This window comes from Oncorhynchus mykiss, chromosome 5, assembly GCF_013265735.2.
Source record: "Oncorhynchus mykiss isolate Arlee chromosome 5, USDA_OmykA_1.1, whole genome shotgun sequence".
NCBI lineage: Eukaryota > Metazoa > Chordata > Actinopteri > Salmoniformes > Salmonidae > Oncorhynchus > Oncorhynchus mykiss.
The window spans coordinates 17,598,286-17,625,410 of record NC_048569.1 but is presented as its reverse complement, the minus strand read 5'-3'; the positions used below and the strand labels follow the sequence as shown (position 1 = coordinate 17,625,410).

General features: G+C 43.3%; 1 protein-coding gene across 2 annotated transcripts in view; it reads left to right on the top strand.

Annotated features, from left to right (window-relative positions):
• Window positions 1–26,503, top strand: part of nbc (sodium bicarbonate cotransporter) — an 89,412-nt gene extending 62,909 nt beyond the window's left edge. The window contains exons 18-27 of one of the 2 annotated variants that reach the window (XM_036976497.1): window positions 4,100–4,213; window positions 8,646–8,807; window positions 9,144–9,322; window positions 10,765–10,837; window positions 12,559–12,627; window positions 12,907–13,080; window positions 17,450–17,614; window positions 18,741–18,843; window positions 23,264–23,334; window positions 23,517–26,503. In XM_036976497.1, the coding sequence (XP_036832392.1) occupies window positions 4,100–4,213; window positions 8,646–8,807; window positions 9,144–9,322; window positions 10,765–10,837; window positions 12,559–12,627; window positions 12,907–13,080; window positions 17,450–17,614; window positions 18,741–18,843; window positions 23,264–23,304 (1,080 nt within the window). In that variant the 3' untranslated portion in view covers window positions 23,305–23,334; window positions 23,517–26,503. 2 annotated transcript variants of the gene reach the window in all.
• The last annotated feature ends 622 nt before the right edge of the window (window positions 26,504–27,125 follow it).

Here is a 27,125-nt window from a genome sequence, read left to right as displayed (position 1 = left end):
TAATTGTCACAAAGTCTGTTGCCTCAGTTTGTATGATGGCAATTTGCATATACTCCAGAATGATCAGATGAATTGCAATTAATTGCAAAGTCCCTCTTTGCCATGCAAATGAACTGAATCCCCCAAAAACATTTCCACTTCCCTGCCACAAAAGGACCAGCTGACATCATTGTCAGTGATTCTCTCGTTAACACAGGTGTGAGTGTTGACGAGAACAAGGCTGGAGATCTCTCTGTCATACTGATTGAGTTTGAATAACAGACTGGAAGATTCAAAAGGAGGGTGGTGCTTGGAATCATTGTTCTTCCTCTGTCAACCATGGTGACGTGCAAGGAAACACGTGCCGTCATCATTGCTTTGCACAAAAAGGGCTTCACAGGCAAGGATATTGCTGCCGGTAAGATTGCACCTAAATCAACCATTTATCGGATCATCAAGAACTTCAAGGAGAGTGGTTCAATTGTTGTGAAGAAGGCTTCAGGACGCCCAAGAAAGTCCAGCAAGCACCAGGACCGTCTCCTAAAGTTGATTCAGCTGCGGGATCGGGGGACCACCAGTACAGAGCAGGAATGGCAGCAGGCAGGTGTGAGTGCATCTGCCCGCACAGTGAGGCGAAGATTTTTGGAGGATGGCCTGGTGTCAAGAAGGGCAGGAAAGAAGCCACTTCTCTCCAGGAAAAACATCAGGGACAGACTGATATTCTGCAAAAGGTACAGGGATTGGACTGCTGAGGACTGGGGTAAAGTCATTTTCTCTGATGAATCCCCTTTCAGATTGTTTGGGGAATCCGGAGAAAAGCTGGTCCGGAAAAGACAAGGAGAGCGCTACCATCAGTCCTGTGTCATGCCAACAGTAAAGCATCCTGAGACCATTCATGTGTGGGGTTGCTTCTCAGCTAAGGGAGTGGGCTCACTCACAACTTTGCCTAAGAACACAGCCATGAATAAAGAATGGTACGAACACATCCTCTTTGCATCAACTTCATGTAATTGTCAATAAAAGCCTTTGACATTTATGAAATGCTTGTAATTATGCTTCAGTGTTCCATAGTAACATCTGACAAAAATATCTAAAGATACTGAGGCAGCAGAATTTGTGAAAATTAATATTTGTCTCATTCTCAAAATGTTTGGCCACGACAAATACATTTAAACTCAGTTTTTCACAATTCTTTTATTTATTTCATCACATTCCCAGTGGGTCAGAAGTTTACATACAATCAATTATTATTGTGATGTCATTGTTCACATGTCACTGGCCTACACACAATACCCCGTAATGTCAAAGTGGAATTATGTTTTGATTTTTTTAAACAAATCAATTACAAATGAAAAGCTGAAATGTCTTGAGTCAGTAAGTATTCAACCCCTTTATTGTGGCAAGCCTAAAAGTTCAGGAGTAAAAAATTGCATAACAAGTCACATAATAAGTTGCATGGATAGTGTGCAATAATAGTATTTCACATGATTTTGAATGACTACCTCATCTCTGTAGCCCACACATACAATTTTCTGTTTGGTCCCTCAGTCGAGCAGTGAATTTCAAACACAGATTCAACCTTAAAGACCAGGGAAGTTTTGAGAAGAAGATAAAACAGACAGAAAAAACAAACAGTCATTGAATATCCCTTTGTGCATGGTTATTAACTACAGTCACTACAAAGATATAGGCATCCTTCCTAACTCAGTTGCCGGCGAGGAAGGAAACCACTCAGGGATTTCACCATGAGGCCAATGGTGTCTTTAAAACTGTTACAGAGTTTAATGGCTGTGATAGGAGAAAACTGAGGATGGATCAACAACATTCTAATTGCTCCACAATACTAACCTAATTTACAGAGTGAACAATGGAATCCTGTACAGAATAAAAATATTCCAAAACATGCATCATGTTTGCTACAAGGCACTAAAGTGATACTGCAAAGAAAGTGGCAAAGTAATTAACTTTTTGTCCTGAATACAAAACATTATGTTTGGGGCAAATCCAATACAACACATTACTGAGTACCACTCTCCATATTTTCAAGCATGCTGGTGGCTGCACCATGTTATGGGTATACTTGTAATTGTTAAGGATTGGGATACAAAATAAATGGAATGCAGCTAAACACAGGCAAAATCCTAGAGGACAACTTTGTTCTGTCTGCTTTCCACCAGACCCTGGCAGATGAATTCACCTTTCAGCAGGGCAGTAACCTAAAACACAAGGCCAAATCTGCACTGGAGTTGCTTACCAAGAAGACAGTGAATGTTCCTGAGTGGCCGAGTTACAGTTTTGACTTAAATCTGCTTGAAAATCTATGGCAAGACTTTATATTATTTATATTGTACAACCTAGGTGTGCAAAGCTCTTAGAGACTTAACCAGAAAGACTCACAGCTGTAATCGCTGCCAAAGGTGATTCTAACATGTATTGACTCAGGGGTGTGAATACTTATGTAAATGAGATACTTATGTATTTCATTTTCAATAAGTTTGCTTATTGATACTTAAATGGAAGAAGTTTGGAACCACCAAGATTCTTCCTAGAGTTGGCCAAACTGAGCAATCGGAGGAGAAGGGCCTTTATTCAGGGAGGTGACCAAGAACCCAATTTTTCACTAAGACAGACCTCCGGAGTTCCTCTGTGGAGATGGGAAAACCTTCCAGAAGGAGAACCATCTCTGCAGCACTCCACCAATCAAACCTTTATGGTAGAGCGGCCAGACGGAAACCACTCCTCAGTAAAAAGGCACATGACAGCCCACTCTGAGTTTGCCAAGAGGCACCTAAAGGACTCTCAGACCATGAGAAATAAGATTATCTGGTCTGACAAAACCAAGATTGAACTCTTTAGCCTGAATCTCAAGTGTCACGTCTGGAGGAAACCTGGCACCATCCCTACGGTGAAGCATGGTGGTGGCAGCATCATGCTGTGGGGTTGTTTTTCAGAGGCAGGGACTGGGAGACTAGTGAGGATCAAGAGAAAGATGAACAGAGCGAAGTACAGAGAGATCCTTGACGAAAACCTGCTCTGGACCTCAGACTGGGGCGAGGGTTCACCTTCCAACATGACAACAACCCTACGCACACAGCCAATACGACCCAGGAGTGGCTTCGGGACAAGTCTCTGAATGTCCTTGAGTGGCCCTGCCAGAGTCCATACTTGAACCTGATCGAACATCTCTGGAGAGACCTGAGAATAGCTGTGCAGCGACACTCCCCATCCAACCTGACAGCGCTTGAGATGATCTGCAGAGAAGAATGGGAGAAACTCCGCAAATATAGGTGTGCCAATCTTGTAGTGTCATACCCAACAGGACTTGAGGCTGTAATCACTGACAAAGGTGCTTCAACAAAGTACTGAGTGAAAGGTCTGAATACTTATGTAAATGTTATATATATATATTTTTTTTTATTAATCTGTTTTTCCTTTGTCATTATGGGGTATTGTCTGTAGTTTGATGAGGGGGGATTTAATCCATTTTAGGACAAAGCTGTAATGTCATAAAATGTGTAAAAAGTGAAGGGATAGGAAAACTTTCTGAATGCACTACTGGTCAAAAGTTTTAAAACACCTACTAATTCAAGGGTTTTTCTTTATTTTTACCATTTTCTACATTGTAGAATAATAATGAAGACATCAAAACTATGAAATAACACATGGAATCATGTAGTAACCAAAAAATTGTTTAACAAATAAAAATATATATTATATTTGAGATTCTTCAAATAGCCACCCATTGCCTTGATGGCAACTTTGCACACTCTTATTCTACAATGTAGAAAATAGTACAAATAAAGAAAAACCCTTGAATGAGTAGGTGTTCTAAAACTTTTGACAGGTAGTGTATATGTATGTGAAACGTGAGAAAATGTGATTATTATGGCTAGAACACCCTGATTAGCTCAATGAGTAAAGGAACTACACAGGCCATAATGGGTTAGCTAAAAAACATTCTGCTCCACCTTAGAACATTTTTTGTGTGACGTACAGTCAGTCTTTCCCTGGACGTAACATTGAAAAAGGGAAGTCCTTACTGTATTGCCTCAGCCAAAAGCCTTGCCTAACTGTCAACTGTCAAAATCAACATGATGTTCCTCCCCCTATTGTACTGTAGGTGAGGAAGCTGATCAGTGATTTTGCCATCATCCTGACTATTGTTATCTTCTGTGGAGTGGATGCCTTTGTCGGAGTGGACACACCCAAGCTCATCGTGCCAACTGAATTCAAGGTGAGAACCTGGGTGGATTACAGTAGCATTGAGACAGGCCTTGTTCTACAACTTTGACCTTGTATAATGTCCACAATCCTCTATTTTTATTTTGTTCTATAGTGCACAGTTTCACACATGCATTCACGTTAGTGATAAGGCTTTACATTCAAATACAGGAAAAGGTGTATGTAGTATACTCTGGTCCTGGTTTTGATTGATAGATTGAGGTGCTATCGTTTTCTAGAATTACACAAGAGGGACTGATGTATCAATCTGATCTCTGCCTGAACAATGCTGCCTTGTCTTAGGCAGACATAAAGTCTTTGTAATCATTGTTATAAAGTCTTATATAATCCAGGGTACTACTGCCGAGATCCTGAAACTCAGACACAGAACCATTCACTGAGTTTATTACCTTATCTTAGTTTACCATACTTCACTGGGGCCAATGCTGTCTCGAGTGATGAAGGGCATATGCTGTCTCGAGTGGTGGAGGGCCTAGGCTGTCTCGAGTGGTGGAGGGCCTAGGCTGTCTCGAGTGGTGGAGGGCCTAGGCTGTCTCGAGTGGTGGAGGGCCTAGGCTGTCTCGAGTGGTGGAGGGCCTAGGCTGTCTCGAGTGGTGGAGGGCCTAGGCTGTCTCGAGTGGTGGAGGGCCTAGGCTGTCTCGAGTGGTGGAGGGCCTAGGCTGTCTCGAGTGGTGGAGGGCCTAGGCTGTCTCGAGTGGTGGAGGGCCTAAGCTGTCTCGAGTGGTGGAGGGCCTAGGCTGTCTCGAGTGGTGGAGGGCCTAGGCTGTCTCGAGTGGTGGAGGGCCTAGGCTGTCTCGAGTGGTGGAGGGCCTGTGCTGTCTCGAGTGGTGGAGGGCCTAGGGTGTATCAAGTGGTGGAGGGCCTATGCTGTCTCGGGTGATGGAGGGCCTATGGTGTCTCGAGTGGTGGAGGGCCTATGTCGTCTCGGGTGGTGGAGGGCCTATGCCGTCTCGGGTGGTGGAGGGCCTATGCCGTCTCGGGTGGTGGAGGCCCTATGCCGTCTCGGGTGGTGGAGGGCCTATGCCGTCTCGAGTGGTGGAGAGCCTATGCCGTCTCGGGTGGTGGAGGGCCTAGGGTGTCTCGAGTGGTGGAGAGCCTCTGCTGTCTCGGGTGGTGGAGGGCCTATGGGGTCTCGAGTGGTGGAGGGCCTAGTGTGTCTCGAGTGGTGGAGGGCCTACTGGTTAGAGCGTTGGACTAGTAACCGGAAGGTTGTAAGTTCAAACCCCCAAGCTGACAAGGTACAAATCTGTTGTTCTTCCCCTGAACAGGCAGTTAACCCACTGTTCCTAGGCCGTCATTGAAAATAAGAATTTGTTCTTAACTGACTTGCCTAGTTAAATAAAGGTAAAATAAAGGTGGTGGAGGACCTAGGCTGTCTCGAGTGGTGGAGGGCCTAGGCTGTCTCGAGTGGTGGAGGGCCTAGGCTGTCTCGAGTGGTGGAGGGCCTAGGCTGTCTCGAGTGGTGGAGGGCCTAGGCTGTCTCGAGTGGTGGAGGGCCTAGGCTGTCTCGAGTGGTGGAGGGCCTAGGCTGTCTCGGGTGGTGGACGGCCTAGGCTGTCTCGGGTGGTGGAGGGCCTAGGGTTCTCGGGTGGTGGAGGGCCTATGCTGTCTCGGGTGGTGGAGGCCCTAGGGTGTCTCGAGTGGTGGAGGGCCTAGGCTGTCTCTAGTGGTGGAGGGCCTAGGCTGTCTCGAGTGGTGGAGGGCCTATGCTGTCTCGAGTGGTGGAGGGCCTATGCTGTCTTGGGTGATGGAGGGCCTATGGTGTCTCGAGTGGTGGAGGGCCTAGGCTGTCTCGAGTGGTGGAGGGCCTAGGCTGTCTCGAGTGGTGGAGGGCCTAGGCTGTCTCGAGTGGTGGAGGGCCTAGGCTGTCTCGAGTGGTGGAGGGCCTAGGCTGTCTCGAGTGGTGGAGGGCCTAGGCTGTCTCGGGTGGTGGAGGGCCTAGGCTGTCTCGAGTGGTGGAGGGCCTATGCTGTCTCGAGTGGTGGAGGGCCTATGCTGTCTCGGGTGATGGAGGGCCTATGGTGTCTCGAGTGGTGGAGGGCCTATGCTGTCTCGGGTGGTGGAGGGCCTATGCTGTCTCGGGTGGTGGAGGGCCTATGCTGTCTCGAGTGGTGGAGGGCCTAGGCTGTCTCGAGTGGTGGAGGGCCTGTGCTGTCTCGAGTGGTGGAGGGCCTAGGGTGTATCAAGTGGTGGAGGGCCTATGCTGTCTCGGGTGATGGAGGGCCTATGGTGTCTCGAGTGGTGGAGGGCCTATGTCGTCTCGGGTGGTGGAGGGCCTATGCCGTCTCGGGTGGTGGAGGGCCTATGCCGTCTCGGGTGGTGGAGGCCCTATGCCGTCTCGGGTGGTGGAGGGCCTATGCCGTCTCGAGTGGTGGAGAGCCTATGCCGTCTCGGGTGGTGGAGGGCCTAGGGTGTCTCGAGTGGTGGAGAGCCTCTGCTGTCTCGGGTGGTGGAGGGCCTATGGGGTCTCGAGTGGTGGAGGGCCTAGTGTGTCTCGAGTGGTGGAGGGCCTACTGGTTAGAGCGTTGGACTAGTAACCGGAAGGTTGTAAGTTCAAACCCCCAAGCTGACAAGGTACAAATCTGTTGTTCTTCCCCTGAACAGGCAGTTAACCCACTGTTCCTAGGCCGTCATTGAAAATAAGAATTTGTTCTTAACTGACTTGCCTAGTTAAATAAAGGTAAAATAAAGGTGGTGGAGGACCTAGGCTGTCTCGAGTGGTGGAGGGCCTAGGCTGTCTCGAGTGGTGGAGGGCCTAGGCTGTCTCGAGTGGTGGAGGGCCTAGGCTGTCTCGAGTGGTGGAGGGCCTAGGCTGTCTCGAGTGGTGGAGGGCCTAGGCTGTCTCGGGTGGTGGACGGCCTAGGCTGTCTCGGGTGGTGGAGGGCCTAGGGTTCTCGGGTGGTGGAGGGCCTATGCTGTCTCGGGTGGTGGAGGCCCTAGGGTGTCTCGAGTGGTGGAGGGCCTAGGCTGTCTCTAGTGGTGGAGGGCCTAGGCTGTCTCGAGTGGTGGAGGGCCTATGCTGTCTCGAGTGGTGGAGGGCCTATGCTGTCTTGGGTGATGGAGGGCCTATGGTGTCTCGAGTGGTGGAGGGCCTAGGCTGTCTCGAGTGGTGGAGGGCCTAGGCTGTCTCGAGTGGTGGAGGGCCTAGGCTGTCTCGGGTGGTGGAGGGCCTAGGCTGTCTCGAGTGGTGGAGGGCCTATGCTGTCTCGAGTGGTGGAGGGCCTATGCTGTCTCGGGTGATGGAGGGCCTATGGTGTCTCGAGTGGTGGAGGGCCTATGCTGTCTCGGGTGGTGGAGGGCCTATGCTGTCTCGGGTGGTGGAGGGCCTATGCTGTCTCGAGTGGTGGAGGGCCTATGCTGTCTCGGGTGGTGGAGGGCCTATGCTGTCTCGAGTGGTGGAGGGCCTATGCTGTCTCGAGTGGTGGAGGGCCTATGCTGTCTCGGGTGGTGGAGGGCCTATGCTGTCTCGAGTGGTGGAGGGCCTATGCTGTCTCGGGTGGTGGAGAGCCTATGCTGTCTCGGGTGGTGGAGGGCCTATGCTGTCTCGAGTGGTGGAGGGCCTATGCTGTCTCGAGTGGTGGAGGGCCTATGCTGTCTCGAGTGGTGGAGGGCCTATGCTGTCTCGGGTGATGGAGGGCCTATGGTGTCTCGAGTGGTGGAGGGCCTAGGCTGTCTCGAGTGGTGGAGTGCCTAGGCTGTCTCGAGTGGTGGAGGGCCTATGCTGTCTCGAGTGGTGGAGAGCCTATGCTGTCTCGAGTGGTGGAGGGCCTATGCTGTCTCAGGTGATGGAGGGCCTATGGTGTCTCGAGTGATGGAGGGCCTAGGCTGTCTCGAGTGGTGGAGGGCCTAGGCTGTCTCGAGTGGTGGAGGGCCTAGGCTTTCTCGAGTGGTGGAGGGCCTAGGCTGTCTCGAGTGGTGGAGGTTCTAGGCTGTCTCGAGTGGTGGAGGGCCTAGGGTGTCTCGATGTGGGGCAGGTTCTAGGCTGTCTCGGGTGGTGGAGGGAGTGTGGGTGAGGAGGGGTGAAGTATCGGTTCTGAAGTTAACCACCCCGTTCTGCTCCAATCCCCCCCAACTGGAAGCCTCTTCCCCAGAATAAAAAATATATATCACATTCTGCGCAAGTGTTTCTTTACCTCTACTTTACGCACACATTTTTGTGGTCACCCTCCCTTCACATTTCTTACTGTCAATTGTGAAAACAGAGTAAGTAGTAACTTTTTAGGTTATTGTCTGGGCAACTGTAATATAAAATATATTCCATGAGTTAGTGTAATGTTATAACAACAAAATGACATTTCTAACAACATCCTTCAACCATGAATGTTTACTTGGCAAGGATGATGTGTGTCTGTTGTCTTGTGTGTTTATCCACCCTAACCTACTATATATCTGACTGGCTGTGTCTCTCTGCTCCTGGTCCCTAGCCCACCAGCCCCAACCGTGGCTGGTTCGTGCCCCCATTTGGAGGGAACCCGTGGTGGGTTTATCTGGCAGCAGCCCTCCCTGCTCTCCTGGTCACCATCCTGGTGTTCATGGACCAGCAGATCACCGCCGTCATCGTGAACAGGAAGGAGCACAAACTTAAGGTGGAGGGGATGGAGGGGAAAGGGAGGGGTGGATGTAGAGGAAGGGAGGATGGGAGGGATGGAAGGGGAAAATTGAGGGATAAAGGGCCACTGGGTCAGAGGGGTAAGGAGACAAGATAATGTCTTAAGATAAGAGAATGAGGCACAGCAGAAGAGGGAAGAAATGGCTTTAGGGGGTAGGTGAAGAGGGGTAGAGACTGAAATGGGAGCTCTGGGGGTGTTTTTCAACACTTTATATTGGATGTTACATCAATAGTAACTTGTTTAAGGAACTAGACTCTGTTTGCTTGTGGTTAGTGGTTACTGACACACCTTCTCCTCTCCTGGTCCTCACAGAAAGGGGCAGGCTACCATTTGGACCTGTTCTGGGTAGCAATACTACTGATCGTTTGTTCCTTCATGGGCCTGCCCTGGTACGTGGCTGCTACTGTCATCTCCATCGCCCACATCGACTCTCTGAAGATGGAGACCCAGTGCTCTGCCCCTGGGGAGCAACCCAAGTTCCTGGGTGTCAGGTGGGTGAGCGGGGAGGGAGGTGAGCAGGGCGGGTGGGAGGGAGGGAGTTTGAGAGTTGGGAGGTAAGCGAGGAGGGAGGGTCAGTGGAGCGAAGAGAGTTATCAGAGCAGAACGATTCCTGGCTCTTTCACATGCAGCCTACAAAGGCCTTAGTTTCACTTTGTTGCCATTCCCACCTAAGATATGTTTTTTGTTTTGTTTTAAATTGATACATGACATTTTACAATCCCATAGACAGGGCTCTAAAGTGCCACCAATTTGACCGCAAAAGTAGTTTTATTTTGGGAGCACTGCGTCTAGAAAAAATATCTCCCAGATAATGTTGTAATAATACGGTTTCACTATACCGTTGTTTCCGAGTGCCCTCGAGTAAAAACACAAAGCCGATAGTGGCCGGGAGATCTGAACTATCATCTAGGATTGATGTGCATTTCCGGCTCATACATGAAGCATCTTCCATTCAGGCTGCAAAGGCATCATTTTCCTCGTTAACTAGCTTTAATGGTGAGCTGCCATGAAACACTGGGGAAAATATGTACTGTCTTAATTAATAAAACAACATTTTCTACCACCATTTTCGTATTTTCTGACAACTTAGGATATTGCACACAGCATTCAGCCAAGGGTGTGCAACGTCCTAAGTTGTCCGAAAATAATAAAATGTTTAAAATATCTGACCCATATGGCGCAACATTTTTACCTTCTTCCTATAAGCGGATCACCGCGACCGACTTTTATATTCAAAATTCATAAACCACGTCATGGGCCATTCTAAAACTACTTGTGTGTCATGAACCATTTGTTTACACTTATGTCATGTAACATCATTGTAACACCCGCTAACAACCTGGTGACTACCAGTAGACCTATATCCAAACATTTAGGGGCACAGAAAGGAAAAGGGATAGCTTCTTCAGGAGACCAATGATCATAGCAATTGAATGAATGAGATCTCTTGCATGTAGTCATCACAAACCTGACGTTTTTAAAGAGTGTGCAATTTTACACAATGCTTTTAGACAATGTAAAAACCTAGTATACGACAACTGACTTTGTAATTTCAGTGACAGGTGTAAGTATAAACATTTGAGCTTTTATAATAAACAAATGTCTTTACAGTGTTAAATATTAATTTCTAGGGCACAACATGTGCTTTAAAAGTAGTTAGAATATAAGATTTATCACAACCAACAACAAAAACATTTAATTGTATTTTCTGGTGCTGCTAAATTTCATGTGGTACTCCCAACTTGTAAGAGTTACCAGCACCAGTGCTAACAAATGATCATTTAGAGCCCTTCCCATAGCACTACATGAACATGTTGAAGTTATTTGATTGTCATATCAGAACAGTGGTCAATAGTTTGGACAGAAAAGTTAGAAAACTGACTGTGGTGTCTGTGCAGTGTGATGTGATGAACTATGCTTTTTCTTACGTCAGAGAGCAGAGAGTGACCGGTGTCTTTGTCTTTGTTCTGACTGGACTGTCTGTCTTCATGGCTCCCATCCTCAAGGTAACACTTCAAACACCTCTTCCCTTTTAATCTGCCTATTCATTTCCCTTAAATCTATAATAATATATGCCATTTAGCAGACACTTTTATCCAAGGTGATTTACAGTAGTACTTGTTTACTTTATCATATGTGTGGTCCCAGCGGGAATCTAACCCACAAATCGACATGGTCATTCCCTTTAAATCTTACTGGATCACTGTCCTCCCCTTTTAGTGGAAAATCCCATCACTCATTCAAATTGTGAAATATTGTAGTCATCCAATTAGTGAGTGGCCTAATTGAGGTGATGTGAATCGGGGCTTAGGCTCAGTTTGCAGCTCAGTGAGCAGGTTAGTCAGGTTTCTTGTTCTCTTGTTAACCTGACCATTATAAATATAAAAGCTGTCATTGTCCTTAGTGAGTGGGAATGGTACTCCCCCTTGTGGACACTTTAGAGTAGTATAAATTATGAGGCCGTCTGTGCTCTTTAAAGGTAATTTTTATCAAATAGTGTTAGTTCCAGGTGCGAGGTATCAAAACTAGGAATACTTAGATGGAAACCCACACGCTGGTGAAAATAAAGATCCAAAACTGATGCTTAAATACAAAAATCTAAATTATTTTATTTGGTCGTCATGATGCCAAAAAGGTGAAAAACAAAATATAAATGTTTTGGCAGAAATCACACCATCAGTGTAATAGGTAGGCACCCACACCTGGCTTCTGTTTAAATAATAATTACATATGTCACATGATCAAGAAAGAAAATCAGGAAACCTATAAATCAGTACCTAGTACAACTTAGGCTCCCGAGTGGCGCAGCCGTCTGAGGCACTGCATCTCAGTGTTAGAGGCGTCACTACAGACACCCTGATTCAATTCCAGGCTGTATCACAACCAGCTGTGCTTGGGAGTCCCATAGGGCGGCGGATTTGGCCGGACGACGCGCCTGTTTAAATAAAGGTTACATTTAAATAAAATGTAAAAGGAAAAAAAGAAAAGTACAATAGAATGCATGATCTATACATTATATATATAATATACATTAGCAGACAGCGAAACGTCATGTGAACATTTCATCAGAATAAAGAACACATGAAAGTAATGGATCAACAAGACCAGAATAGAGAGCTAGAGACGACAAGCTACTACCTGGGGGATATCTCTATCTCTAATGAAGATGAGATCTTAAGCTTCTACTGTAGTAGACTCTCGTAACAGCACATTCTATCAGATCTGTTCAGAGCTCAGCCACATGACAGGTCGACTCTAGTAACAGCACATTCTAGTAATGCCAGATAAGGTGCTTTGGCCATGTCGACAGACTGCTATTTTAGGCTGGTTCTGACTGTAAATGCATTGATCACCTTCTACGTAGAATAAATGTGTGTGTTGTTTTAATACAACATGTTTTTTAGTAGAAGCTAACGACATACACCAAAAAGGTTAACGAGGTGCAGACTAACCGACTATAAACTTGCAAAACATTAGAAGGTAGCACACCCTATCTATGTGTATATACTCTATATCCCAGTGATTAATTGGAGAGTTAACTTTTGACAACATGTTGCATCGTTATTTGTCTCTCACTGTTGTTATTGAAAACAGGGTTAACCCTAACTTCATATCAGCCCTAAAAAATAGTAAAAGGGAGGAATGCTGTTTTTTGGTTATTATTTCTGTGGAAATACAGCCTCTATTACCTTTCTCTTGTTCACCCATTCCTGTTCTGTCTTCCCAGTTCATCCCTATGCCCGTGCTCTATGGCGTGTTCCTCTACATGGGTGTGGCATCTCTCAACGGTGTCCAGGTGAGTGACTCTGACCCAAAATGCAGTCTGAAATTCTAGGCGTTAGTGATATTAGTCCACTGCTAACCAACATGGTACACCAGCTGCATCCACTCCCATGTATTTGGGCCTTACCTCTGTACAACTGTAAGTCAAAGAACACTCAGATAGAGCCAAAATGGAGTCTGTAACTCTATGCCTGTTAGTTATTAGCCCATCAATAATATTGTCTGCGATGCCAGTCGCTCCCCACCCCATGTATCCTGGCCTTACTTCTGTACGACTGTGTCTGTCCATCAGTTCTTGGACCGGCTGCAGCTGCTCCTGATGCCAGCCAAGCACCAGCCTGACCTGATATACTTGCGCCACGTTCCCCAGCGTCGTATCCACCTGTTCACCTTCATACAGGCCCTCTGCCTTGCCCTTCTATGGGTCCTCAAGTCCACTGTCGCTGCAATCATCTTCCCTGTCATGGTAAGATTAAGCATGCAGCACACGTGCACACACACATACCAAAGTTTATTTGTCACATGCGCCGAATACAACGGGTGTAAAGTAGATAAATGTGCAGGGGTAATAGCTATATACAGGAAGTACCAGTACCAGATAAATGTGCAGGGGTAATAGCTATATACAGGAAGTACCAGTACTAGATCGTTGTGCAAGTGTGCGAGGTATTTGAGGTATACTGTACATGAAGGCATGGTGTTACAGGAATTTAATTCCTCTCTTCTAATACCCAATTAAAATTAAACACTCTGTCAATTCATAAGAATTTGTAAGACCCTTATTTTATAGAAATGGACAGAGCCCGGTCTTAAAGTCAAATAGCAGCCTTTATTCACGAGAGTACTGCTCCTTACACATTTTACCACAGGTTATAAACTGAAAATGACGTCAGCGTTTTCTAAATGTTCCGTCTCTTCTTGACACTGGTAGAAAGGCTCTATAGTTCTCAAGCCTTCCCTCCTCGCCTAGAGCCAAGGTCAGCCAGTGTAGATAAGCACTCTAGTCAGTCTGGAGATATAGTTAATTCATTTCTACCAAGGAACAGACAGTCATTGTTCTAAACTCTTGACCACATTCACACACATTATATTCAGTACTGGGATCAAGAAAGAAAACTCATACACATACAGAATAGTATTCTGATTAGTACATATACAGTAACATAATAGTATTCGGATTAGTACATATACAGTAACATAATAGTATTCTGATTAGTCAGTCCTGATTGAAATGTATACATAATTAGTAATCATTGATAAAAATTCCCTTAACACATGGTTAAGTGACTAGGCATCATAATAGATAATAATAAGAGTAAAATAAAGAACAGAGTAGCAGCAGCAAATGAAGGTAAAAGTGTGTGTGTTTGTGTTGTCAGTATGTTTGTGTGTGTGTGCGTATGTAGTGAATGTGTGAGGGTTTTGTGTGAGGGTGTCAGTGTAGTGTGTGTGCATATAGTGTGTATATAAATGTATAGTTTTGTGAATGTGCATAGAGTCCGTGCAGACAGTCCAGGTAACCATTAATTAACTTATGACCAGTGCTTGACTTGGGCCGGAGCTGATCGGAACGTAGTACCGGCACATTTTTGGGGAATTGCGTACCGGCTCCTCTATAAAAACAAAATAGCCTATCTCTGGCCCAGATTCACACACGAGGCAAAAAAGGTTGATCAAAGCAGAATGAAGGCGGGATCTTCATTGAATAGTAATGGAGAATGTGCATTCATTTACTGATTCTGCTTTGTTTCAGTTTATTTACTGCTAGTCTGTGAATCTGTGTGTGACAGTAGGCTGTTTGAGATTTCACCAGCCTGAATGGCATGATGCACTGTGCCAAGTCGTCAAATTAGGGTTTGTAAGGTCATGGAAATTAGTTTCATAATTGTTGTTAATGTAATTCATGAAAGGACACTTTTAAATAAGATCAATCAATAATAAAACTACATATCAGCCATTATCGTTTTGACCCTTCATTTCCTGTCTGTGGTGCTGCGAGTGTACCAGTGTGAGTGGGTCGTTGCCCGCGGAGAAAGAGCAGGTATACAATAATGACAGACAGACCAACTAGATCACCAATTCAAAACATAACTAGTAGCACGTATCTCTCTAGTTAACTATAGCTAACTAAGCCTTCATTTAGCTGTGGCCTTTCCACCGGCACTGTAGAGCCTAAATAAATCTGCACCATTGGAAAGCTGGGATTCCCCTCTATTAAACAGTAGCCATGTAATTGTGACAACGTAAAAAACATTCTAAGAATAGTCTAATTTACAACTAACTTAGTGTGCATAGATCTCGCCTGAAACATTCATATTTGAGCCTTTTATTGATATATATCTATATATACAAACAAAAGCTCAAACAGGAAGTACCAGTGACGCGTTGAAGCAGTGATCCGATGAAGCAGACGCGAGGCTACAAGACTGGGAGTACAGACTGATATGTTCCAGGATTCTTCCGATAGCATTGAGGAGTTTACCACATCACTCAAGGGCTTCATCAATAAGTGCATAGATGATGTCATCCCCATAGTGACACTCCTAGTCTGTCCATTAGACTAAGTTTTACCGAAATCCTAAATTACATTATGCTATAGAGACCTCTGAATATTCACTGTTAAGGGTTCATACACCTTTTCCATGACCTCTCTATGACCTTTAACCAAATGTTCATGGCTAGTATTATAGCCTACATGAAAACGTAAGCATTATTGACACTGGAAAGCTGCTGTGTCTGATCCCATGTAGACCTACCACCTCCTGCCATTGACCAAGGCACTTAAATCCCCACATAAAAATGCACTGTTAGTCACATGTTGTCAACATGTGGTCAACCCTCCATCTAGAGAGCACCTTTCCTTCAACATCAGTGAACTTAGTCTAATGGACAGACTAGGAGCTCGGCCCCAGTGATGTACTGGGCTGTCTGTACCACCCTCAGTAGAGCTTTGTGGTCTGGTGGTGCATTTGCCATACCAAGCGGTGATACAGCCAGTCAAGATGCTCTCGATGGAGCAGATGTAGAACCTTTTGAGGATCCGAGGGCCCATGCCAAATCTTTTCACTCTCCGGAGGAGGAAGAGGCGCTGTCGTGCCCTCTTCACGACTGTGTGGGGTGGTCCAAGGAACTTGAATCTCTCAACCCTCTCCACTACTGCCCTGTCAATGTGGATGGGGCATGCTCTCCCCTATTTCTTCTTCCTGATGTTGAAGGAAAGGTTGTTGTCATTGCACCACACTGCCAAGTCTCTGACCTCCTCCCTGTAGGCTCTCATCACCATTGGTGATCAGGCCAGCCACTGTCGTGTCTTCAGCAAACTTAATGATGGTGTTGGAGTCTTGCGTGGCCACACGATCGTGGATAAACAGACTAAGGACACACCCTTGAGGGGCCCACGTGTTGAGGGTTCACTTAGCAGTGGTGTTGTTGCCTACACTCACCACCTTGGAGAGTCCCATCAGGAAGTCCAGGAACCAGTTACAGAGGGAGGTGTTCAGTCCCAAGGTCCCCAGCTTAGTAATGAGCTTGGAGGGAACTATGGTGTTGAATGCTGAGCTGTAGTCTATGTACAGCATTCTCACATAGCTATTTTCCCTCTTGTCCAGGTACGAGAGGGTACTGTGAAGTTAAGTTGAGATTGCTTTATCTGTGGAGCTGTGTGATCTTGGGGCAATATGCGAATTGGAGTGAGTCCAGGGTGCCTGGGATGATAGTGTTGATTTTTGTCATGACCAGCCTTTCGAAAGCACTTCATAATTACAGATGTGAGTGCTACAGGTAGATGGTCCTGGTTACCTTGGAGTCCTTGGGAACAGGGACAATGGGTGGTCAGTTTAAAACATTACAGGTGGAGATTGAAAATGTCAACTTGTTTAAAAGTTTTACATCGGCCATGGAGAGCGAGATCACATCCGGAACAACAGGACTCAATATTGTTTTCCTTGAAGCGAGCATAAAATGCATTTAGCTCGTTTTGGAGCATCACTGGGCATCTCACGGCTGGGTTTCCTCCGTTATCGTTTGCTAGCCCTGCCACATACAGTACGTTTAGCATTGAAGCCGTTGAAATAGGATTCCACCTTCCTTCTATATTTTTCTTTTGCATGTTTGATGTCTGATCAGAGGTCGTAGCATGCTTTCTATGTGTGCGTCCATGTCCGTGTCCCCTTTCTTTTAAGCAATAGCTCTAGCCTTTAGCCCAGCGAGGATATTGCCTGTAATCCATGTTTTTTGGTTTGGACACATTTGAATAGTCACTATGGGGATGACATCATCTATGCACTTATTGATGAAGCCCTTGAGTGATGTGGTAAACTCCTCAATGCTATCGGAAGAATCCTGGAACATATCAGTCTGTACTCCCAGTCTTGTAGCCTCGCGTCTGCTTCATCGGATCACTGCTTCAACGCGTCACTGGTACTTCCTGTTTGAGCTTTTGTTTGTAAACAGGAAGCAGGAGAAGAGAGTCATGGTCAGATTTGCCGAAGGGAGGGTGAGGGAGGGCCTTATGTGTTTCTGTGGGGAGAATAAAAGTGGTTTAGAGTTTTAGTACACCTAGGCATGCACAGACACACACTCACAGGTACGTGTGTGAGAGTCCGACATACACAAACAAGTACACCTACACGATGAAATGTACCAAGGAGCCAATAATAAACCATTCATACACGTGTACAATACAGTAGTGACACATTCACTTAAGCAGTGTGGAAACCGTTACTAACAGACACAAACACACAATACTATACAATGCATTCAGCCATGTACCCACCAACACAGTATATAGTAGCCATTATCTATCCCCACTGACGTGTCTGTGTCCGTCTCTCCAGATCTTGGCCCTGGTGGCAGTCAGAAAGGCCATGGACTACATCTTCTCCCAGCAAGATCTCAGCTACCTGGATGATGTCATCCCAGAGAAAGACAAGAAGAAGAAGGAGGATGAGAAGAGGAAGAAGAAACAGAAGAAAGGAAGCATCGACAGTGAAATCGATTTTGTAAGTCATTTTGAGGCTTTATTGAAAGTGGATCAGTCTGCTTGATTTTATGTGTTTCCCCCAAGGGATCTACCTTGTAGTAGTAGTAGTAGTAACAGTAGTAGTAGTAGTAGTAACAGTAGTAGTAGTAGTAGTAGTAGTAGTAGTAACAGTAGTAATAGTAACAGTAGTAGTAACAGTAGTAGCAATAATAGTAACAGTAGTAGTAGTAGTAGTAGTAACAGTAGTAGTAGTAGTAGTAACAGTAGTAGTAGTAGTGGTAACAGTAGTGGTAGTAGTAGTAACAGTAGTGGTAACAGTAGTGGTAACAGTAGTAGTAGTAGTAGTAGTAGTAGTAGTAGTAACAGTAGTAACAGTAGTGGTAGCAACAGTAGTAGTAACAGTAGTAGTAGTAACAGTAGTAGTAGTAGTAGTAACAGTAACAGTAGTAGCAGTAGTAACAGTAGTAGCAGTAGCAGTAGTAGTAACAGTAGTAGTAACAGTAGTAGTAACAGTAGTAGTAGTAGTAACAGTAGTAGTAACAGTAGTAGTAACAGTAGTAGTAGTAGTAGTAGTAACAGTAGTAGTAACAGTAGCATGTTACTTTTTGTAGAACACTAGCACGCTTAACTCATGACCTGTCCTCCCTCCTAACAGTCACACCACTCCTCCTATCCGAAACTATCCCTTCTGTGAACACTGTTCTCCAAATGAGAACTGGCTAACACTTTATGTTACGGTACTGAAATGAACACTGTCTGTCTGAGCACTGTCTTTTCCTACGGACATACATATGGTACAGATATCACCAGGTATTTGTGTAGAAACTACATTGTAAAATGATAATTACACAGCATGGATGACATCATTAATTACTTGTTTGTTTGTTTAAACGGCGCACCACTGGACGCCATTACAGTAGATACATGGGTCATATTCATTAGGTACCAAACAGAAGAAAACACAATGAAACAGGGAGGGACTACAGTACCTAAACTTATGAGAAACCCCCATTTTGGTTTTCCATTGCAAAATGATTTGCTATAGTGTGCCCTAATGAGTATGACCCAGGTAGTTAGTTGCCAATGTGTTAAATGAGTTGAAGTAAGTAGCAGAAAGTATAGCCATTGTTATTCTCTCCCTCCAGCCCCCTGAGTACCCCTACAATGACAAAATCCCCAGTATTAAAATCTCCATGGATATAATGGAGACGGAGCCCATGTTGGGGAATAAGGATAAGGCCTCGGACAGTGAGTACAACAAGACTGCATGGGGTTTCGTACCCACAACTGTACGGGGCTTAGAGCCCTTTTACACTATACTTCTTTGACGACACATACCAGTTCCACAACACATATTTTGTTGTGTAAAGAGACAGATCTAGATTCAAATCTCTTTTCCAAGCCACCTCTTTAGGTAGTGTTGGACACTTCTGCACCACATACCCCCCTCTGAGGGGTATAGTGTAAAGAGAATGGGAGAATCTCAATTGCATACTCCTCGCCTCCTTCTCAAAATCCATTAGATGAGGAAGCCAGAGGTCCGTCCCCTCTGACCTTCTCTTCCAAGGGGTTTTGAGAAGGAGGCGCGGAGAGAGGACGCGGGGAATATGCAATTGAGATTCTCCCAATGACTCTCTGATGCTAATTACCATTATACCAGTAGAGTAGACGGCATTTGTTGTCAGCCAAGACTTTTAAAAGGTCCACACTTTTGTGAATATTTTTATTAATCAAGTGTTTAACAGTATGTGCAATATGGTTTAGATCACAAACTCCTGTATAGTTTGAATAGCTATCCTTGTTTTGTTTGTCTATGTACTGTGTATTTACGGTATGCTAATAACTGCACACATGGGTAAAGTAAGGATAGTGTAAGCAGGAAAGTTGCACATCTGTGGTGAAGAGAGAGAGATATTTACTACACATATTTACGTATTATGTGTAAAAGCAGTCTTAATGAGTGCTGCTAAGGCCTTCTTGGAAATGTTTCTCTTACCTTCTTGCCTCCTTCCCCCTCTGTCTCTATTTGTCTCGCTCGCTCTTTGTCTGTCTGTATTCAGACCCCTTGACTTTTTCCACATTTTGTTAGGTTACAGCCTTATTCTAAAATGGATTAAAAAACATTTTTTTTCTCATCAATCTACACACAATACCCCATAATGACAACAAAAAAAAAGAAAACGGAAATATAACATTTACATAAGTATTCAGACCTTTTACTCAGTATTTTGTTGAGGCACCTTTGGCAGCGATTACAGCCTCAAATCTTCTTGCGTAGAACTCTACAAGCTTGGCACACCTGTATTTGGGGAGTTTCTCCCATTCTTCTGTGCAGATCCTTTTAAGCTCTGTCCGGTTTGATGGGGAGCGTTGCTGCATAGCTATTTTCAGGTCTCTCCAGAGATGTTTGATTGAGTTCAAGTCCGGCCTCTGGCTGGGCCACTCAAGGGCATTCAGAGACTTGTCTCAAAGCCACTCCTACATTATCTTGGCTGTATGCTTAGGGTTGTTGTCCTGTTGGAAGGTGAACCCTCACCCCCCAGTCTGAGGTCCTGAGCGCACTGGAGCAGGTTTTCATCAAGGATCTCTCGGTACTTTGCTCCGTTCATCTTTGCCTCAATCCTGACTAGTTTCCCAGTCCCTGAAAAACATCCCCACAGCATGATGCTTCATCGTAGGGAAGGTGCCAGATTTCCTCTAGACGTGACACTTGGCATTCAGGCCAAAGAGTTCAATCTTGGTTTCATTAGACCAGGGAATCTAATTTCTCATAGTCTGAGAGTCAATTTAGGTGTCTTTTGGCGAACTCCAGGCAGGTTGTCATGTGCCTTTTTACTGAGGAGTGGCTTCCATCTGGCCACTCTACCATAAAGGCCTGATTGGTGGAGTGCTACAGAGATGGTTGTCCTTCTGGAAGGTTCTCCCATATCCACAGAGGAATTCTAGAGCCCTGTCGTGGCAGAATCAGAATTAGTTAGGTAACATAGCTAAGATGTTTTATTTTCATAATATGCTTGTGAGATACTTGTCATTTATAATGTATTTTGTTGTACTATAGTGTTGGCCGTTTGCAGTTATCTGTTCTCTGTCAGGGTTCAGTTACTTGGGCCACAGAAAGGGGAGAGGTCAAGCTTGTCTTCATATGTAAACGTATCTTTTAAACCATGTGAAGGCATGATTGAGGGGGAACCAATTATCTCTTGGCTCCACAATGTCTGTGTGGAGGTCACTGTCTCTCTGTGATCTTGTCCAGGAGGGGGTGTATTTGATATATGCCATTGGTTGAGGTAATGGTGTTGGTCCTGAGTGGTACCAAGAGCGAGATAAGAACATAGTTTAGGAGACCAAAGCTGAACGATAATTTATAGCCAATGCTGTCTGGCTATGTGTGTCTTTGCTATAAAGGATCTCAATTGCAATGTGTAAGCACTCTCAGAGAATTCATTTATAGACACTGAATTGATCTGAGAGTCACAGGGTTGTGATGGAGCTCATATAAAATTAGAGATGGACTTCATGATAACTGTCTGGTGTGTGGTTTGCTCTCTCATGATTTGGTAATGCAGGAAATTCACACTACACCATCGGGTTCTTGGCCACCTCCCTGACCAAAACCCTTCTCCCCCGATTGCTCAGTTTGGTTGGGCTGCCAGCTCTAGCAAGAGTCTTGGTGGTTCCAAACTTCTTCCATTTAAGAATGGAGGCCACTGTGTTCTTGGGGACCTTCAATGCTGCAGAAATGTTTTGGTACCCTTCCTCAGATCTGTGCTTCAACACAGTCCTGTCTCTGAGCTCTACGGACCATTCCTTTGACCTCATGGCTTTGTTTTTGCATGTCTGATCAATTGAATTGACCACGGGCGGACTCCATTCAAGTTGTAGAAACATCTCAAGGATGATCAATGGAAACAGGATGCACCTGAGCTCAATTTCGAGTCTCATAGCAAAGGGTCTGAATACTACAGTTGAAGTCGGAAGTTTACATACACCTTAGCTAAATACATTTAAACTCAGTTTTTTACCATTCCTGACATTTAATCCTAGTAAAAATTCCCTGACTTAGGTCAGGTCAAATATTGACTCTTTACATCAACTTCATGTAATTGTCAATAAAAGCCTTTGACACTAATGAAATGCTTGTAATTATATTTTGTTGTCCTTAAGCCATTTTGCCACAACTTTGGATGTATGCTTGGGGTCATTGTCCATTTGGAAGACCCATTTGCGACCAAGCTTTAACTTCCTGACTGATGTCTTGAGATGTTGCTTCAATATATCCACATAATTTTCCATTCCTCATGATGCCATCTATTTTGTGAAGTGTACCAGTCCCTCCTGCAGCAAAGCACCCCCACAACATGATGCTGCCACCCCTGTGCTTTATCCCCATGTGCAGTTGCAAACCTTAGTCAGTTTTTTTTTATGGCGGTTTTTGAGCAGTGGCTTCTTCCTTGCTGAGTGGCCTTTCAGGTTATGTCGATATAGGACTCGTTTTACTGTGGATATAGATACTTTTGTACCCGTTTCCTCCAGCATCTTCACAAGGTCCTTTGCTGTTGTTCTGGGATGGATTTGCACTTTTCTCACCAAAGTACGTTAATCTCTAGGAGACAGAACGTTTCTCCTTCCTGAGCGGTATGACGGTTGCGTGGTCCCATGGTATTTATACTTGCGTACTATTGTTTGTACAGATGAACATGGTGCCTTCAGGTGTTTGGAAATTGCTCCCAAGGATGAACCAGACTTGTGGAGGTCTACAATTTTTCTTGGCTGCTTTCTTTTAATTTTCCCATGATGTCAAGCAAAGAGGCACTGAGTTTGAAGGTAGGCCTTGAAATACATCCACAGGTACACCTCCAATTGACTCAAATGATGTCAATTAGCCTATCAGAAGCTTCTAAAGCCATGACATCCTTTTCTGGAATGTTCCAAGCTGTTTAAAGGCTCAGTCAACTTAGTGTATGTAAACTTCTGACCCACTGGAATTGTAATAATCTGTCTGTAAACAATTGTTGGAAAAATGACTTGTGTCATGCACAAAGTAGATGTCCTAACCGACTTAAATTAGCAAAAATGCCTTAAACCTGTTTACACTTTGTCATTATGGGGTATTGTGTGTGGATATCTTTTTTTTAAACAATTTTATAAGAAATCTAATGTAACAAAATGTGGGAAAAGTCAAGGGGTCTGAATACTTTCCAGGGGCACTGTATATCTCTCTCTCTCTCTGTCTCTCCTTCTCCCTCTTCCCCTTTGTGAAGCACTAACCTCATCTTTGAGTCTTGATCAGATCTCTCGCTTTTCTCTGACTCTGCAGACATCCAGCTGTATTCTGCACACTAACGCAGATGAGCTTACTTTTCTAATCCTTTCTTATTGTTCTATTAACAGCTGCTTACAAATGCTTAATTAACAGCTGCTTATAAATGCTTAATTAACAGCTGCTTATAAATGCTTAATTAACAGCTGCTTATAAATGCTTAATTAACAGCTGCTTACAAATGCTTAATTAACAGCTGCTTCTACTGTGAAACATCATGGCTTTGCAACGCTTGCTCAAATGTTCCTCTTTTGCTGGACCTGGTCTGAATTATGATGATATTTTGAGAGTGAATATTTAAGTGGCTGAAACTTGTTAATGTTGTGTGTGTTTTGTCTTCTCTTTTAGGACCCCCGTCGTCTTTCCGTGACCAACACTCACCATGTTGAGGACTACTTTGAGCCCACTACTGTAGCAAGGTATCTGTGTGAGCGAGCCTGTGTGACTTATTCTATACCCCCAGACACCCACAGATTTATATAGTGTGACAATCAGTCAGAGTATAGCGTGTCATGGTTGTTCAATCTCTCTACCTTCTCTCTGTCTCCTCTCTCTCTCACTCTCTCGCTCTTTATCCCTCTCCTCTCTTTCTATCTCTCAGTCTGAATCTATTGAAAAAAAGCTGTGCCTCAGATTAGAATCGACCTGGAGCCAGAAGACAACGGTTTCTTCTGGAAAAACTAGTCTCTGGGATCTGAAATGTCCCTCTAGTCTAACACAAACAACCCAACAAAACCAGCACTAATCAACACAGCACAAAGTGCATCTGAAATTGCACCCTATTCCCTATATAGTGCACTACTCTTGTCCTCTTAGTGCACTACTTTTGACCAGAGCCCTATGTAAGGAATGAGATGCCATGTTGGATGTAAACAAAGACCCCTACAGCAGCCTCATTTATACTGTAGCACTGTTTTATAATTCTCTTTTAAATGTCCTGCTGAAGTACATATTTTTAATTTAAGATAACTGACAGAATTCTTTGTTTTGAGAAGAGAAGTATAGGAGGGAGCCTTGTGAAACGGGGAGATGTAAGTGTTTGTATGAGAGGGGTAGGGGTTGCATTTGAAAATCCTTAATTTGCTGTAGAGGTCATGCTCTACACCAAGGAAAACGTTGAAGTTCTTTGGAAGCCATTCATTGCTTATTCATGGGTATGGTATTAATGATTTATAAAGCATTTAAACTAATACAATGCTTCATGTATTCATAATTCATGCCTGTTAGGTAATTAAGTACAACACACTTTATTATGCAACTCTTATGGAGCTGTGAAGTTGGACTTGACTGTCCTATTCTATGCCTGCCAGAACAGATCAAACTTAAAAATCCCATTATCATTTCATGTTCAACTGTCCATCATCATAGTGTCCTTTTTGGATTTCATGTGTTTCTGTCCTTCACACCTGTATTGTCGTATTTATATATGCTAAATATTTTTTGCTCTTGAACCAAAATGTTGGTTTGGCTATTTTCCTTCCCAGTGTGTATGAAACTGATAAACTTTTCTGATTGGTCTGTTCTATTAGTTATGTTTGTTGCAGGGTTGAGGTCAATTGCAATGTCATTAGAATTTCTAATTCAATTCTTGAAATCACTCATGAAGTGGAGAATTTCTGACTGAATTACATTCTAATTTAAAGAATTTTAAAGTTTTGGAATTGAATTGGAATTATACTGTTTGAATTGGAATTGAAAAGAAAATGTTTTTTGAATTGAATTGCAATTCAATATTTGTATATTTCCCAGGTAATATAATTAATGCAAAAAGTGTCAAATCGACTGCAGGATTTGTTTTAAATCATTTAAACTTGTATTTCTATATTTCTAGTATAACTTGGCTATCTGAACACTGACATCAGCCTTAAAGCCTGAGGGAATTGTTGGGGATCATTTCAATTGGGAATTAAAATATTTTAATTGACCTAACATTGGAATTCAGAGGAAATTAATTATCTCTTAATTCAACGACTGACCTGGAATTATAATTGAATTTGTGGAATTAACCCTCGTCTGTTGTTCCTATCGGCTTAATAAGAGACAGGAGGACACCAACTACGATTATCTGTAGTAGGGATTGAAATATATAAATATACTTATTTGTAGCTCTACCTCTTTGACTTAATTAATGTACTGTAGGTGCCAGGCATTATAAGTACAGTATGATGAACCCATTATTATTATGTAATGATTTGTCATCATTAATACTGAATTATTTGCATGAAAGGGCACAGCACAGGATCTCTACCTTATCATTTTCTGAGTTTCTTTTGCTCTGTAACTAATTAATTCGAGATTTTTATTTGTATCACATTTAAATAAATGCAATAACAGTGACGCATATTATATCGCTGAGAGATTAAGTGAAATAATAATTACATGTATTTACAATATGACAATTTTTCCAGTTGTCTGTGGGGCAACATTTTTATTATTACCTTTTTTAATGAAGTGATCATTTAGTAAGTGTTTTTTAAGGATATTAAATAATATTATGATCTACGATATCATTGAAGAATCAGTGAGACAATGCAATATTGAAGTTACTTGTCTTGCATTTCTGCAAGAACTAATGTTGCATATAGTGTACAGCTTTTCAAAGTTCCATGACCAAATATTCATTCACAACCATTCAACATTTAATCTCCTCCACCAGCCAGCTTTCTCGGTTGCCAGCTTTCTCGGTTGCCAGCTCTCACAGATGCATTGCAGCCCTTGTAGAAATGTAGGCTTAAATTATTTACTTGTGCAAAAAATCCTGGACTGCATTTGGACTAATTGCAGTTTCTAAGTGGCTTGAAGATAGAGCTTTTGGTTATGTGGTCTTATTGATTACTGGGTTTGTAAATTATTTAAATTGTAACATCTTCAAGCATTCATCTCAGCCAATTAAATGAGATGAATCAAAACTCACTGTGATTCTTATCTATGCTGTTATCTTCATGCTACTCTTACAGGAGTGTATGAAAGCTAATATACTGCAGCGTTAATATAATACAATTATATTTGTAATCTTGCGTGGTATAATGTCAAAAACAATATTGTATTGTAAGTGTATCTGAAGTATGATAGAACTGTGATGAATGTCAAAATGATGGTACACTCTTAATCATGGTCCCTATTGATGTCATGTTTTCTATCCCAAATATGCCAGCTCCCATCTTGATCTGTCCTGGGGCAAATGTTAGTTGTCTGTATATCTTGACAGCATATTCATTTTCTAGGTTTCTAAGTTTAGGATTAGTCCATGTTTTTGCTGTAAAATGTGTTGATTCATTGGGGGCTAATTTGATCAACTTTTCTTTTTAATAAAGTTGACACATTTGAGAATCTTTATCTACAAACATGGTTCATATTTAACAAGCACAAGCACTGAGATACAAGTGTCAGTTTATTGTAAAACGTAGAACAAAATATCCAAGCAATAAAACTATACTTTAAGATAAATGAATACCTGTAAGATTTATGGTATTTCATTAATAATTGGTATAGACTATTTTTGAATGAGTATGTTACTTAAAGTGAGTTATTTGGCATATTTTTCAAATGACATGCATATTGACAGCAATAAAGTCACATACAAAATTATTCTGTGTTGGTTTCAGTCTGTATTAAATGTTTATATTTGATCTAATGTAACAGTCAGGCCTGGATTCACAAAATGTCTTATCCTCAAAAAGGTTATTGGAAAACATTCATTCTTATATTTCTCTGGGCTCTGATCTCTTTGCAAAAATACTTATAAAGTCTACTGCTGGTGGTCAGATGCTGTAATTGGTTGATACGCCGCTACCATAAAAGTTATGGTAGTTTAATGAGCCATAGCACTCTAAATGGACCAGCAGTGGGGTCAACAGTTTAACTGGGATTGGAAACATAATTGAACTGATGAGACCAAATCAAATCAAATTTTATTTGTCACATACACATGGTTAGCAGATGTTAATGCGAGTGTAGCGAAATGCTTGTGCTTCTAGTTCCGACAATGCAGTAATAACCAACAAGTAATCTAACTAACAATTCCAAAACTACTGTCTTATACACAGTGTAAGGGGATAAAGAATATGTACATAAAGATATATGGATGAGTGATGGTGCAGAGCAGCATAGGCAAGATACAGTAGATGGTATTGAGTACAGTATATACATATGAGATGAGTATGTAAACAAAGTGGCATAGTTAAAGTGGCTAGTGATACATGTATTACAT